The following is a 16,894-nucleotide window of genomic DNA, read 5'->3' on the forward strand; positions in this document are numbered from 1 at the left end:
TATATTTATGTAATATATAGAGTACAGAATCGTTCCACTCTTAACCTATCAAGACTAAATAGAATCTAATTAATCAAACACAAAGAAACAATGGTGAGAACAATGAGAGTAGTGTTGTTATTTATTTAAACTAAAACTAATTATAAATCAATTAAACTAACAATGCAATAAACTAATTATAAATTAAACTAATTTAAACTAAGCAATTAAAAGGTGAATTTAATGAATAGGAAGAACATAGAGGAAGGATTAATCCATTTATGTGAAGCTATGATTATTCTAACTAGTTTCTCATGTTTTAATCTTAACCTTTATTAATTTACACAAGGTAAAACAACAAAAGTCACAATTTTTATTAATCCTTAACAAATCCTAGCAATTTCTATACTAAGATATGATTAGCATAAGAGAAGTTCTCCTCCACAAATCTCTTTGTGGAGTTTCCTTTCTCTAGTTCAACTTATATAATCTTTATCTCTAGACAACTATAGAACTTGAACTTGAAGCACATAAGACAATAAGAAAACTAAAGAAGAACAATCATAACCTTCACATAGATTTCATAAAACTCCTCTAATAGAGTTTTAGCCTAGTTACATTAGATTCATTAACAATAAACAATCATAAGAAGACATAATTAATTAAACTAAACTTATATTAATAAAATTAATGGTGTAATAGAGTTGGAGGCAAGAACATTAAACCCTAATTACCTAAACAAATTGGGGAAGGAAGCAGATATATTATTCTAGCTAATGGGAGGGAGAGAGTTTAGGGTTTTTATTCTCTTATATAATGATACAAAATCGTGCATGGGTTTTTAGGCTAGGTTATGGATCCATAAATCAAGTCCATAAAGCAATTGGTTAAATCCAAGACTTCCAATTCTGGTCGTGTTACTGTAGCACGCATTTTAACTAACTTATACTACACTGATCAAGTTTAAGTCTTGGACCATTGAAAAGAGCTTTTAAGCTGGTCATTTTGATATAAAATGGGACCAAATCTGAGGCCTGAATCCAAAGATATGACATTTTTAATTTCTGTTGACTTTTCTTCAACTCTCTAATCCGGTTTGACTTTCACTTAATAGTTTTGACTTGAGCTTTTTAAGGGTTTTTTCTCCATTAAACTTGGGCTTTCTTCATGGAACTTCTCTAGAAATCACTTTAGCTCCTTTTAGTGCCTAATTAGTAACGAATTGACATTTATTCAACTCCGAAGCCTAAAATACTCAAAAGCATGTAATTAATGATAAACTTATATTAGTAATAACATAATTGGCTAAATAGAAATACTATTATTGGGTTTAAACTATAGTTTTGGGCTCTTATCAAACCACCCCCAAACAGCATTTTGCTTGTCCTCAAGCAAATATGTGAAATTAAAATAAGTAGCCAAAAATGTATTTTTAACTAGTCTCATTTTGCTGAGTGCGATTGCATTGACCATATGCAATAAGGCCTTAAACCATTAGAAATTCCCGAGTGAACGAGTTATAGCCTAGTGAGAGTTTTCTAGAGAAGGTACTCATAAATTTCATTTATACTACAACGACTAAGAAATAAAAGTAATTGTTCCCTAATTTTATCTCAGAATCTATACATCTCACTAGTATTTAAACAAAGATGATCATTCTAAAACTTAAACTAATACATGCATAATAATCAAATCATCTTAAGATAAATAACTATACAATGAACTATGATATGAAATGTAATGGCTGGTCCGTTTCTGAAACTTTTGGGTAACGTGCCTAAGTAGGTTCTCACAAGGAATGTGTCAAAATATATAACACTCTGATTTTTCCACTCAAGTTTGCTAACTCTAGTGTGCAGTGGGCATACATTTCCTTACAATCTCAATGACAATCCAAAAAAGCTGAGGTCGATCAAACACATCTACCACTTACTATCACACCGACCTATTCCTAATTGAGTTAGAGGTCTTTATTAGGTGATATGGGGCATAGGTGTTGGTTAAAGAAGGAAGGAAATGGATATTCAAAAAGACAAGTTCGAGAAAATAGGGTCTTCATATTATGTAATTTAGAGATAACCTTGTTCTTTTGCTTCTACACTTTTTGCTCCATACTTAGCCCTTATTTTGGCTTTTGACTCATTTTGATTATATTTTTGGAGTTCTAACTTTTATTTTTCTTTCCTTTTGGAAGCTTTATTTTCTTTTCTTTTTCTGAAGCAACTAACTAATTTTTTTTGTTTACACGGGTTTTTCTCTTCTCTTCTCTTCACTCATCCTATTTTTTAGACTTATCTAGATAGATAGGTTGTTTTTTTTTTTTTTTTTTAATTTTTAATTTTGTTTTAATGGGTAAAGGATTTGTGGTTTGTGAAAAGGCTAATGAAAGGCTCAGTGGGGTGACTAGAAGATAATAAGTTTCATATAGGTGTGAATTTCTGGCAATATCGATCCAAAGAGGGCCTAAATTCTCGCTTAGGATATGGTGTCGTTATCAAGGAAGTGGATGTGTGATTTCTCTACTCGGAATTTACTTCTCCCTTGTGTCATCACTCAGATATTTCACTTTTATGAGGCTTTTAGGCTAGATGCTCACAGGATATGTATTAAGTACTCTAACCTAGGTCTAAGAAAAATACTACAAAGTACAATCAAAGATGCTCATGCAAGATGTTCATGAAAAGATGCAATGACTATTACCTATGTATTAATCTAAATTTCAAAAATTAAATCCTAATTCAAGTACTACGTGAGATTTCTAAACTAATATCATCATGGAGAAGAGAACAATACCATTATCACTAAGTGCCTAGTATAAACAATATTTATGATTTTTAGTATTTTATAAAGAAAAGTGCATAATTTACATCCTAAAAGTGCCTAATTTTTACAAATGTTTATATCCCACCCCCAAACAATCGAACGCTTTCTCCTCAAAGTGTAAAGATATAAGGAAAGAATTTACTATAAAAACGTGGCAACAATTGGCAGTACCTATAACAGAAATATTGTAAAGATGATATGATAACATGAAGCATGAAGCACAATTAAACTGTTACGTACTAACTAACATCAACTCCATTGGAGTAAACATGTTAGACAAAGGTTGGAAAAATGTTTTGAAATGAAAGACCAAAATACGCCACCCCCAAACAAAATGGGAAAACTCATTTTAAGACTGAAAAATTTTGTGGCCTATACTCTAGAAAGGTGGTATGTTACAAAAAATTATATGGGTCTTTTTAAGTCAGATTTCCTAGACTTAATGTGATATATATGTATAAACATGCAGTTTACCATATATCAATAATCTAAATAATTGTGGATCTTTCCCTAAATAGTTAACATGGATTGCACCATCAAACAGAATCACGCACCAAGATTTTCTATGATGTGGCTTAGTGGAATAAGAGCAAAGCTTGATAGACCTAGAATGTAACAGAGCATGCACCTTCTTCTTCTTCCTCCTACGAAAGGGATGCAAAGTTAATGAGCGTGAGAAAATGGATGGTTTTGGAAAATACATGGAATGTGGATAAGTTTTATAAGGATGGAATGGAAAAAATGAAAAAGTGTCAGGTGGCTTGTCCTTGGGTATTATTTTCATATCAGGAGGGTTTAGAAAATCATGAAGCACAGGAGAAACAAGAAGGTCAAGTGTAAACTCAATGGTTCTTTGAAAAGGTAGAGGGCAAGAAACATTCGTGATGGAAGGTGAATGAGTGACATGAAGATGTGAGGTGGGTGAATGGTGCTCAACTAGTGTTCTTAGTTATATATCATCAAAGGCATTGAGATATGCAAGATATTCCTCAATAGATGGGTCAGAAGAATCACTGGGATAGAGGGTGAAAAATTCTTCTTCCGTAATGGCGTCAAGGGATGAATGGAAGGCAATAGGAGGGGACTCGCGAGATGGCAAAGAAGGGTTGCAAAAGAGTCAAAGGAAATCTTTCTTGATGTTATCTATGTCTAGAGAGTAGGAATTGTGATCTTTGTCTTCTTCCATAAGAGGGGTATCTACTAGTGTGGGGATGAAAGCGTCAGCCGCACTAATGTGAGATACAAAGCTCTCAATGGACTTCACTTCTCCTTTTACATGCAAACCTAGTTGTCTCTGCTTTTGTCTAAACATGTTAACTTCCATAGAAAGATTTCCAAAAGAAAGACTCATTGAGCCATCCCCACAATTGATTTGGGCATTAGCGGTTGCCAAGAAAGGACGCCCTAAAATGATGGGAATGGAATCATGAGCAACTTCTGTGTCGAGAATAACGAAGTCGGTTGGATAGTAAAAATCTTGAACTTTAATTGGAATATTTTCAACTACGCCCTTAGGGTACTTAATAGAACGATCGGCTAACTGCAAAGTTATTTAGGTTGGTTGAAGTTTTGTTAGACCTAGTTGTTTATATAAATACAAAGGGAGTAAGTTAACACTCGCCCCCAGGTCTAATAGAGCAATTGTTATGAAGTAATCTCCCAAGGTGCATTATGCAAATGAGGATCTGACCGTGGTCCTTGTACTTAATAATTCCATTATGTTCAGATAAAGAGGGATATTGTTTAGTTAAAAAGGCTTTACTGGGTATGTTGGTTTTTCTCTTCTTGGTGCACAACTCTTTTAGAAACTTAGCGTGTCCAGGTAGACTTTTTATAGCATCTAGAAAAGATAGGTTTATAGTCAGATTTATAAACACTTCCTTAATTTCATCAAAATTCTCGTCCTTTTTAGACACAACTAGTCTCAGGGGATATGGTGGTTTATCTTTATATTTAGCATAAGGGTCAAAAGTATTATTAGTCTTTGCTTTATCTTTAGCCATTTTCCATCTAGGTGTCCAAGTTGGAACCTCTACAGGTATGGGATCATTAGTTTCTATTATGGGGTTTTGTAAGGGTTTCCCTTTTGGTTATGGTGGAACTGGAACTTTATAGTTGTAGATTCTTCAGTTTCTATGGAAGTATTTTGTATGGTTTCATTTTCAGCTTCTGTTTGCGGGCGATCTTCAGGCATAGTTACTTTGTTATCAACTACTCGTCATGAACGAAGGGTAGTGACTGCCTGCAGGTCCCATAGGGTTATATTACCATTACACTGAATACTGTTTATTTCGAAAGCGGTGATTGTTGACTTAAGATTAGGCACTGCTTGACCTGGAAACATGCCTGTTTGGTTATTATTTTGGTTAAGAGACATGTCAATAACCTTTTGGCACAAAGACTGCATCATTTGCATCGTTTGTTACATCATTTTAGAGTTTGATCATGCTGATCTTTCATCAAGTTGGAGTTTTGTTGCATAATTTGATTTTGTTTTTCCAACAAGGTTATTACTACTTCGTCTGTAGATGGTTGAATTGGAATTAATCCTTGTTGAGCGTTCATGTCTTGATGTTGATAGTTCTGGGTTATGGGTACTAAACCTTTGTTCTGGTCACCTAAGTTTCCTTGTCTTTGAAATTGAGTTAACTAGTTGAAGTTTGATAGTTGTGGTGGTGGTTGTGCATAGACAAGAGGACAATAGAAGTCAGAATGCTCAAGACTAAAACAGACATTGCAATTAGTAGAGTTAATGTTCATGACTGGAGTGGGTTGCTGTTGAACAGAGAGGACATCTACCTTTTTAGTGAGTGCATCAATAAGAGTTTTAAGTTTGGGATTAGGTTTAACCTCAAAAGAAGAAGGAGTGGAGCGGGAAGAGTCGTTACCTCCCTAATTGTTGTTCCTCTTAGGTTGATCTTCTAAGAATTTATATGCCTCCAAGGCTCCTTTACTAAGAAAACTACCCCTAGTCATGATATCTAGAACCTCCTTATGATGATGTAAAAGCCCTTTGAAGAAGGCATGAATAAACGTGTCTTTCGCAAGATTATGATGCGGCCATTCAGTGAGAAGATTAGTGAAACAAATCCAGGCCTCTGAGAAGGATTCATGAGGATTCTAGCAAAAGAAATGAATCTTTTGAAGCATTTCATTTGTCTTCAGTGGTGGGTAAAACTGTTCCATGAACAATTGAACAAGATTAGCCCATGAGTCCATAGAGTTTGGCGATTGAGCAGTTAACCAAGACGCCGCCTTGTCGGCTTGGGTGAATGGAAACACCCTAAGTTTAATTTGATCCGGACTTACATTAGGATGATGGAATGTAGTGAGAACTTGTTCAATCCTACGCATGTGTTGATAAGGTTTCTCATTGTCTAAACTGTGGAAAACCGGTAACAAGTTAAATATATTCGGGGAATTCAAAAATCCTCCACTAGGTCTACAAGAACGATGCATGATTTAGGGCCATCGTTTAGTGCCTTACAAAAATCAGAGAAAGGAGTCTCTAGTTCTTTAGCCATTGATGCAGGTGTAGTGTGTGAAATTCTAGATAGGCGTGTGGTATTGCGTCTACGAAAAATGAGCCTGATTATACTAGAAAAAACTCCTCCGACGAGGAAGAAGCCTGGAAGATTATACCTAAATGAATTAAAACTCTTAATCTCAGTGTATTGAAGAATTTGAAAAACGAATATAAAATAATTTGGAAAAAAGGAGTACCTAAATGCCTCCTTGCTCAAATATAAAATGTAAACAAAGTCTTGAGGGGTACTATTCAAAAAAAAAAATCCAGTAACAAGAGGGCGGGCACGCTAAAAAATATAACTATTAGGGGCCCGCTCCATGTACTATGTCGATTTTTTTTTCAGGAGCAAAAATCCCATTTTTTCTGAAAAAACAACAACAATAAATACAGTGAGAGCACAAACAATTGGGTGGGTGGACAGAGAATGGGGGATTGCCCCTTGGATTCAAGCAATTGAATTCTTGTCTTAAACGAGTTTAAGATGGTAGCGGCGCCATTTGATAACCTGTAAAAACTCAACTAGATTTCTCTAACTTATTCTTACGTTATCAATTATTTATTTCCTACTCTCGCATATATATTTATGCAATATATAGAGTACGAAATCGTTCCACTCTTAATCTATCCAAACTAAATAGAATCCAATTAATCAAACACAAAGAAACAATAGTGAGAACAATGAGAGTAGTGTTGTGATTTATTTAAACTAAAACTAATTATAAATTAATTAAACTAACAATGCAATAAACTAATTATAAATTAAACTAATTTAAACTAAGCAATTAAAAGGTGAATTTAATGAATAGGAAGAACATAAAGAAAGGATTAATCCATCTATGTGAAGCTAGGATTATTCTAACTAGTTTCTCGTGTTTTAATCTTAACCTTTATTAATCTACACAAGGTAAAACAACAAAAGTCACAATTTTTATTGATCCCTAACCAATCCTAGCAATCTTTGTACTAAGATATGATTAACATAAGAGAAATTCTCCTTCACAAATCTCTTTGTGGAGTTTCCTTTCTCTAGTTCAACTTATATAATCTCTATCTCTAGACAACTATAGAACTTGAACTTGAAGCACATAAGACAATAAGAAAACTAAAGAAGAACAATCATAACCCTCACATAGACTTCATAAAACTTCTCTAATAGAGTTTTAGCCTAGTTTCATTGGGTTCATTAACAATAAACAATAATAAGAAGACATAATTAATTAAACTAAACTTATATTAATAAAACTAATGGTGTAATGGAGTTGGAGGCAAGAACATTAAACCCTAATTACTCTAAACTAATTGGGGAAGGAAGCAGATATATTATTCTAACTAATGGGAGGGAGAGAGTCTAGGGTTTTTATTATCTTATATAATGATACAAAATCGTGCATGGGTTTTTAGGCTAGGTTATGGACCCATAAATCAAGTCTATAACCCAATTGGTTAAATCTAAGACTTCCAATTCTGGTCGTGTTATTGAAGTATGCATTTTCACTAACTTATACTACTCTGATCGAGTTAAAGCCTAGACTATTGGAAAGAACTTTTCGAGCCAGTCATTTTGATATAAAATGGGCCCAAATCCGAGGCATGAGTCCAAAGATATGACCTTTTGAAATTTTGTTGACTTTTCTTCAGCTTTCTAATCCGGTTTGACTTTCACTTAACAATTTTGACTTGGGCTTTTTAAGGGTTTTTTCTCCATTAAACATGGGCTTTCTTCATGGAACTTCTCTAGCAATCACTTTAGCTCCTTTTAGCGCCTAATTAGTAACGAATTGACATTTATTCAACTCTGAAGCCTGAAATACTCAAAAGCACGTAATTAGTGATAAACTTATATTATTGATAATATAATTGGCTAAATAGAAATACTATTAAAGAGTTTAAACTACAGTTTTGGGCTCTTATCATCATGCCCATCAAGACAAATATCTAGCATGAACAAAGAGACTAGTAAACTACCAGATTCCAGTGGACCAATCACCTTCCTCACTCCCCTCCCTCAGAAATACCATGGGTGAGATGCTTGGTGGCACACCATCTGGTGAAGTAGCAATCTTCTCTCATGATGCGTGTAGTTCCCAAAACCTAGTTTCGCGCCCACTATTAAATTCAAACAAGGCATAGTATCTAATCTACAGACAATGCATGCAAACTTTTCAAAAATTTCAAAGCTACAAACGAATTTTGCTGTTTGAGCATCCAATACATTTGTGTGCAAATATAAGTAGATTCTAAATAGTCTCGCAATCGTGCATGAGACTACGGTTAGTCCATACAAAGCTTAGCGTGTTTAAAACTTACCCACGTAGGAGAGCACGTCGATCTCGACATACTCCTATTTCTCATCCCCCAACTACCAGGATGGTGGAAAAAATAGTTCAAGCTGAAGAGCCTCTCTCTAGTTTCTACACACCATTACAAGATGGCCCTCCATCTTGTATACGACTCACACAACTCAATAGCGATTTCCGTATCCCACCAAATGTGTTCAATCTCTTACCCATCTTTCATAGTTTCGAACACGAAGTTACCATTTGAACACGTACGCCGGATACATGAGGTATGCAGTACTTTCAATCATCCTAGGCGTTTCTGATGTTGAGGTTAAATGAAGAGTGTTTCCCTTCACTCTAGCTGGCAAGAGCCACGTATGGCTTCTCTCGCAAAGCCTGATTCTTTCGATACATGGGAAAAGGTAGTGTTCTCCTTCATGAAGAAGTACTTTCCACCGAAGAAAACAGAGGAGATAGTAAGCAAGATACAGTTCTTCAGACAGAGTCCGAGTGAGACATTCGCTGAAGCATGTGATAGATTCTCTGACATGCTCCATTCATGTCCTCACCATAAACTAGAAAAATCCACTCTTGTCCAATGTTTTGTCAAAGGTCTTCTCCAAGAACACAAAGTCACACTGGATATCATGAGTAATGGAAACTTTTTAGATAAAGGTGCTACAGAAGCTATAACCTTTCTTGAAGACCAAGCAGAAAAGTGTACTCATTGGAGTGACACAAACAATTCCAGAACATCCCAGCCCAGTACTTCTAAAGCCAATGGTATCTTTGAGGTAAAATCTGATCGAGGGATGAAAACACTAATCAAAATCCTCACAAGAAAGATAGATGCCCTTGCAACCAAACAAAAAGACCATAATCCCCAACCAGTCCTATGAACATCGTTATAACACCATGCACTTTCTGTCTCAATCTAAATTACATATCTACCCATTGTCCCTTGCTCAACAACATAACTTCACTTCAACCAGAACAAGTTTGTGCAATGTACAAAATACACCATGGAGGCAACATGCAAATTTTTAATAGAATACTAATCAACAAACCCAACCACCTCCAAGGTTCACAAATCATGTAAAACCACAAAATACATTCAATCAGTTCAGACAATGACAAGGTACCTACAACAATCAGGATAGAGTAATGGTTCCATCCAACTTTAACCAGAACTACCAAAATCCACAAATCAACAACCAAAGAGACCTAGTTCCAGTTGCCCAACCTACTAATGTCCCATTAGATAAAACATCAGAGATGATGTTATCTTTGATGAAACAACAAACACATATCATGGCAACCATAAAACAAACAATCCAGCTATTACATCAAAGACAAAAACAAGCTATCAATGATCACACTGAAGCTATCAAAACACAAGAGATCAAAGCAGTCACAACCTTGCATTCTGGCAAAATAGTTGACAATAGAGTAGCCTCGCCTAAAGATCCTGCACCTATAGAAATACCCGTTCCAGGTACCTATATTACCGAGACAAAGAAAATGAAAACTGATACCTCCTCCCATGTCCCTATAGCAATTCCAGTTTTAAACCATCATCTCCCACACCGACGACCTAGTTAAGACATACAAACCAAAGGCAACGTTTCCAAAGACGCTTGACACCCAAGGATGATGAAAATTTTGATGAAATCAGAGAGACATTTAAGAATCTAACCATAAATCTACCATTTCTAGATGCCATAAAACATTTACCCAAACATGCCAAATTTCTAAAGGATATGTGCACCAACAAAAGAAGAACTAACATTACAAAAGATGCTTTCCTTACAAAACAATTTCCATCCCTCACGAAACCAATGGAATTGTCAAGTATAAAGATCTGTTAGATCCGACCGTTCCTTGCACTATAGGAGATAAGTATACAACTACTGCTTTGCTTGATCTTGGAGCAAGTGTTAACCTCCTTATATATTACCTATTCAAACAACTCAGTTTCCGTGAGCTTACACCAACAACTATGACATTACAATTAGTAGATCACTCCATTAAATACCCAAAAGATATAGTTGAAAATGTTTTAGTCAAAGTAAAAGATTTTTACTACCCTGTGGATTTCGTCATTCTTGACACCGAAGTCGCTCATGATTCCATACCTATCATTATAGGGCGTCCCTTTTTGGCAACAGTCAATGCCCTTATCAATTGCCATAATAGATATATGACCATGTCTTTCAGAGATCTTTCAGTGGAAGTTAATGTTTTTAAAATGATGAAGCAGTATATGGAAGAGGAATTAGACGGAGAAGTGAGCATGATAGAAAATGTTGTCCAAGAATATTGCGACAAGACTTTCCCAGAGAATGATGTGCATCAATTTTTATCCTTTGGAGACTCTGATTTCGACACAGATCATTATATGGAAGAGACCAGTAATAGTTTGACATCCATTCCCTTATACAATTCAGATGATGATCTACCTAAACATAAAGAGAACTCACCAGCCCAAGTGTTCACTATGGAAGAACAAAACCCAGTGGAAACCTTGTTACCCAAATCACGTACATTTGACCTAAAAACTCTCCCTCCTTACTTAAAATATATTTATCTTGATTCTAATGGCACCCATCCTGTCATCATCTCATCCCAGTTAACAAAAAAGGAAGAAATACATCTGATTAAGGTAATTCAAAAACATTGCTCTGTAATTGGGTGGTCTCTTGATGATATAAGAGGAATTGATCCAAAGATTTGCACTCATAAAATTCATCTGGGAGAGAATTTTAAGACTTCTTGAGAAACACATTGTCGTTTAAATCCAGCTATGAAAGAAGTAGTGCGAGAAGAGATCTTATGATTATTAGATGCCAAAATCATTTATCCTATATCTGACAGTGAATGGGTTAGTCCTATCCATGTAGTACCAAAGAAATCTGGTCCGTAATACAGATGGAGAGTTAATTCCAGAATGAGTTCCTATCATGTGGAGGATTTGTATCAATTACAGGAAGCTGAATGCTGTCACAAGGAAAGATCATTTTCCCCTGCCTTTTATTGATCAGATGCTTGAACGCCTAGCAGGACATGCCTATTACTATTTCTTGGATAGGTATTCAGGATATTTTTAGATTTTAATCGATGAAACCGATCAGAAAAGACCACCTTCACTTGCCATTTTGGAATCTATGCTTATGCACGTATGCCCTTCAGTCTCTGCAATGCACCTGCCACATTTCAACGTTGCATGTGACACATTTTCAGTGATATGGTGGAGAGATTCATGGAAGTTTTTATGGATGATTTTTCCCTCTATGGGGATTCTTTCAATGATTTTCTATCAAACCTTTCTAAAGTATTGGTGCATTGTCAGGAAAAGAATCTAGTACTCAATTGGGAGAAATGTCACTTCATAGTAAAAAAGAGAATAATGTTAGGTCACATTCTGCCTAAAAATGGTATAGAGGTCGATAAAGCTAAAATAGATAAAATTTCTACTCTACCTAATCTGCGGACCATCCGCGATATACGAGCCTTTTTAGGCCTCGCTAGTTTTAATAGAAGATTCATTCAAAATTTCTCTAAAACTGCTAAACCCTTAACCAATCTTCTTATAAAATATACACCATTTGAGTTTAATTCAGATTGTATACAGGCTTTTGAAATATTGAAAGCCGCCTTAATAACTGCTCTTATAATTCAACCTCCTGATTGGTCAAAACCATTCGAGCTCATGTGTGACGCTAGCGAATACGCTGTTGGAGCCGTACTGGGTCAAAAACATGATAATGCACAGACAGTTATTTAGTATGCAAGTAAAACGTTAAATGAAGCTCAACGAAATTATACAACCACCGGAAAAGAATTTTTAGCCATTGTCTATGCCTTAGACAAAATTTGTCCTTATTTGGTAGGTTCAAACACCATAATTTACACCGGTCATGCAGACTTAGGTACTTTTCATGAAGAAGAATGCTAAGTAGAGATTAATCCGATGGATCCTTCTCCTGTAAGAGTTCACATTAGAGATTAAAGATAAAAAGGGAGTTGAAAATGTGGTGGCTGACCACCTCTCTAGATTAACCAATGATAGCGACAGTGATTCCGAGTCCATTTCAGATTCTTTTCCTGATGAGCACCTTTATGCTATCCTATCCGCACCTTGGTATGCTGATATTGTTAACTATCTGGTGACTGAAGACACTCCACCCTGGTGGAATAGAAATCAGTGGAAGAAGCTTTTAGCACAAGTAAAGTACTATCATTGGGATGATCCTTACCTTTCCAAATACTGTCCGGACCATATTATCCGATGTTCCATTCCAGATTGGGAACAATTTGCTGTTCTCTCTTTTTGTCACGAACAATCTTGTGGAGGACATTTTAGTGCAAACAAAACCGCATCTAAAGTGTTGCAATGTGGATACTATTGGTCGACACTCTTTTGTGATGCTTTTGATCATTGTAAAGCTTGCCTTCGTTGCCAACATCTTGGTCGTATTTCTAAATGTAACATGATGCCCTTAAATCCCATTTTTATAGTGGAGATTTTTGATGTGTGGGGCATCGATTTCATGGGACCCTTTCCCACATCTCACGATTTCATCTACATCCTAGTCACCATAGACTATGTATCCAAGTGGATCGAGGCCGTACCATGTTGTAACAATGATAACAAAACTATAATGTCTTTTATAAAAGAAAACATTTTTTCAAGATTTGGTGTTCCAAAAGCTTTTATTAGTGATGGTGGGTCACATTTTTGTAATCGAGTCTTTGAACATGTCATGAAAAAATATGGAGTAACCCATAAGGTTATAACTCTATATCATCCCCGAACAAGTGGTCAAGTGGAAGTCTCTAATCGAGAGATTAAACGTATCTTAGAAAAAACAGTTAATCCAAATAGGAAAGACTGGTCTCTCTGTCTAAATGATGCCTTATGGGCATACCGAACCGCTTTTAAAACACCTATAGTATGTCACCCTACAGGCTTGTCTTTGGAAAACCTTGCCATCTGCCAGTGGAACTAGAGCATCGCGCCCTGTGGGAAATAAAAAACCACAATTACAATCTCAATGCGGCAAGTGAAAAGTGTAAACTACAAATAAATGAACTCGAAGAAATTTGAAATGATGCATATGATCTCTCTAAAGATTACAAAACCAACATGAAAAGAATTCATGACAAACATATTTTACGAAAACATTTCGAAATAGGTCAAAATGTTTTGCTTTATAACTCAAGGTTACATCTATTTTCAGGAAAACTAAATACTCGATGGATTGGTCCTTACATGATACATGGGACTATCACTTTGAAGGATTACAAGGATAACCACACCTTCCAAGTTAATGGTCACCGCCTAAAACACTATCACGAGTTACGGTCTACGGATGTAGAAGAAACCATTCTCGACGATTCTATCTATGAGGATTAAATCCTCTGTTCTGTGATGTATTTCCAATCCATTCATTCCCTTACATTTGTTTCTATGGAATACATCAAGAAAAAGTAACGGAACACTCCACTTGAAGTGTGTGGTTGTAAGTGCCGAGCCTTGAGTCCACATATACTTGCATATTCCTTGTTAGCACTTTTTTTTTCGTAGTTTGAGTAGTGTACCTCTATGGAGCAAGTATATAATTTTCTTTTTATTTATTTTATACTCTTTTGTTAAAAATAGCTTTTCCTTGTTGTTTTACAAAAGATCTTGGTTTTCCAGTTTTTATAATAGAGGATTCTCGATACACCACTATTCATGTGATTTTGTTCCAAAGCGGCAATGGATTCTACGGACCAACCCTAGAAAAAAATGCAATCTAGGGAGGTTTGAGATCAGTTTTGCTTATTAAGGGTCGCTTATATCACCGCGCTATTCGCACGGGTCAAGACATTCCGTAAATTCCCCAACTCGTATAACTGAAGCTCTGTCTGTCTGGATTAGGTTCACTCGAACTAACATGAAAGTTGCCTAAGACAATATGTTATGGTATGTTTTTATCACTGCTTCTGTACCAGTCCTTTGTATATATCTTTACATAGTTTTCAAAAACTTGAATATATAAAAATTTAAAATCTTACATCCCAGAGTAACCAAAATGATACTGGATAAACGTATGATTTTATCATATTGCAAAAACCCTCTATTTTGGTAGAGATATCTTTTAAGAAAAACAAGAACCAAAAAAAAAAAAAAAAAAAAACTCGAGGAGGCGTCGAATTCTAAAATTAAACAAATGGTGTAACCCAAAGTGAAACCATGATCTGTTTAATTCTATCATGCACATCTCTATTATTGTCTTGAGAATCTGACGTTAAAAGACTCCTTTTGTACAGAAATTTCAAAAAAAATCCCCTCTTTTCTAAACACTCTAAAAAATTTCCAGCTGCCAAAATTTTCAAAAACTTCTCCCCACATGCAAATTTTTAATAGAATACTAATCAACAAACCCAACCACCTCCAAGGTTCACAAATCATGTAAAACCACAAAATACATTCAATCAGTTCAGACAATGACAAGGTACCTACAACAATCAGAATAGAGCAATGGTTCCATCCAACTTTAACCAGAACTACCAAAATCCACAAATCAACAACCAAAGAGACCTAGTTCCAGTTGCCCAACCTACTAATGTCCCATTAGATAAAACATCAGAGATGATGTTATCTTTGATGAAACAACAAACACATATCATGGCAACCATAAAACAAACAATCCAGCTATTACATCAAAGACAAAAACAAGCTACCAATGATCACACTGAAGCTATCAAAACACAAGAGATCAAAGCAGTCACAACCTTGCATTCTGGCAAAATAGTTGACAATAGAGTAGCCTCGCCTAAAGATCCTGCACCTATAGAAATACCCGTTGCAGTACCTATATTACCAGAACAAGAAAATGACAAAACTGATACCTCTTACTATCCCTATAGCAATTCCAGTTTTTAAACCATCATCTCCCACACCTGACCTAGTTAAGACATACAAACCAAAGGCAACGTTTCCAGCACGCTTGATGACACCCAAGGATGATGAAAATTTTGATGAAATCAGAGAGACATTTAAGAATCTAACCATAAATCTACCATTTCTAGATGCCATAAAACATTTACCCAAACATGCCAAATTTCTAAAGGATATGTGCACCAACAAAAGAAGAACTAACATTACAAAAGATGCTTTCCTTACAAAACAATTTCCATCCCTCACAGAAACCAATGGAATTGTCAAGTATAAAGATCATGTTCGTCCGACCGTTCCTTGCACTATAGGAGATAAGTATACAACTACTGCTTTGCTTGATCTTGGAGCAAGTGTTAACCTCCTTATATATTACCTATTCAAACAACTCCGTTTCCGTGAGCTTACACCTACAACTATGACATTACAATTAGTCGATCACTCCATTAAATACCCAAAAGATATAGTTGAAAATGTTTTAGTCAAAGTAAAAGATTTTTACTACCCTGTGGATTTCGTCATTCTTGACACCGAAGTCGCTCATGATTCCATACCTATCATTATAGGGCGTCCCTTTTTGGGAACAGTCAATGCCCTTATCAATTGCCATAATAGATATATGACCATGTCTTTCAGAGATCTTTCAGTGGAAGTTAATGTTTTTAAAATGATGAAGCAGTATATGGAAGAGGAATTAGACGGAGAAGTGAGTATGATAGAAAATGTTGTCCAAGAATATTGCGACAAGACTTTCCCAGAGAATGATGTGCATCAATTTTTATCCTTTGGAGACTCTGATTTCGACACAGATCATTATATGGAAGAGACCAGTAATAGCTTGGCATCCATTCCCTTATACAATTCAGATGATGATCTACCTAAACATAAAGAGAACTCACCAGCCCAAGTGTTCACTATGGAAGAACAAAACCCTGTGGAAACCTTGTTACCTAAATCTCGTACATTTGACCTAAAAACTCTCCCTCCTTACTTAAAATATATTTATCTTGATTCTAATGGCACCCATCCTGTCATCATCTCATCCCAGTTAACAAAAAAGGAAGAAATACATCTGATTAAGGTAATTCAAAAACATTGCTCTGTAATTGGGTGGTCTCTTGATGATATAAGAGGAATTGATCCAAAGATTTGCACTCACAAAATTCATCTGGGAGAGAATTTTAAGACTTCTTGAGAACCACATTGTCATTTAAATCCAGCTATGAAAGAAGTAGTGCGAGAAGAGATCTTATGATTACTAGATGCCAAAATCATTTATCCTATATCTGACAGTGAATGGGTTAGTCCTATCCATGTAGTACCAAAGAAATCTGGTCCGTA

The 16,894-nt window shown here is 35.6% G+C and overlaps 1 protein-coding gene across 1 annotated transcript; it reads left to right on the forward strand.

The window, feature by feature from the left end:
- Window positions 1-15,491: 15,491 nt before the first annotated feature.
- On the forward strand, window positions 15,492-16,748 carry LOC147509702 (uncharacterized). The gene has a single exon (XM_086597891.1). It carries the CDS (start codon window positions 15,492-15,494, stop codon window positions 16,746-16,748), a length of 1,257 nt encoding a protein of 418 aa, XP_086454017.1.
- The last annotated feature ends 146 nt before the right edge of the window (window positions 16,749-16,894 follow it).

Source organism: Coptis chinensis, chromosome 3 (genome assembly GCF_015680905.1).
Source record: "Coptis chinensis isolate HL-2020 chromosome 3, ASM1568090v1, whole genome shotgun sequence".
Taxonomy (NCBI): Eukaryota; Viridiplantae; Streptophyta; class Magnoliopsida; order Ranunculales; family Ranunculaceae; genus Coptis; species Coptis chinensis.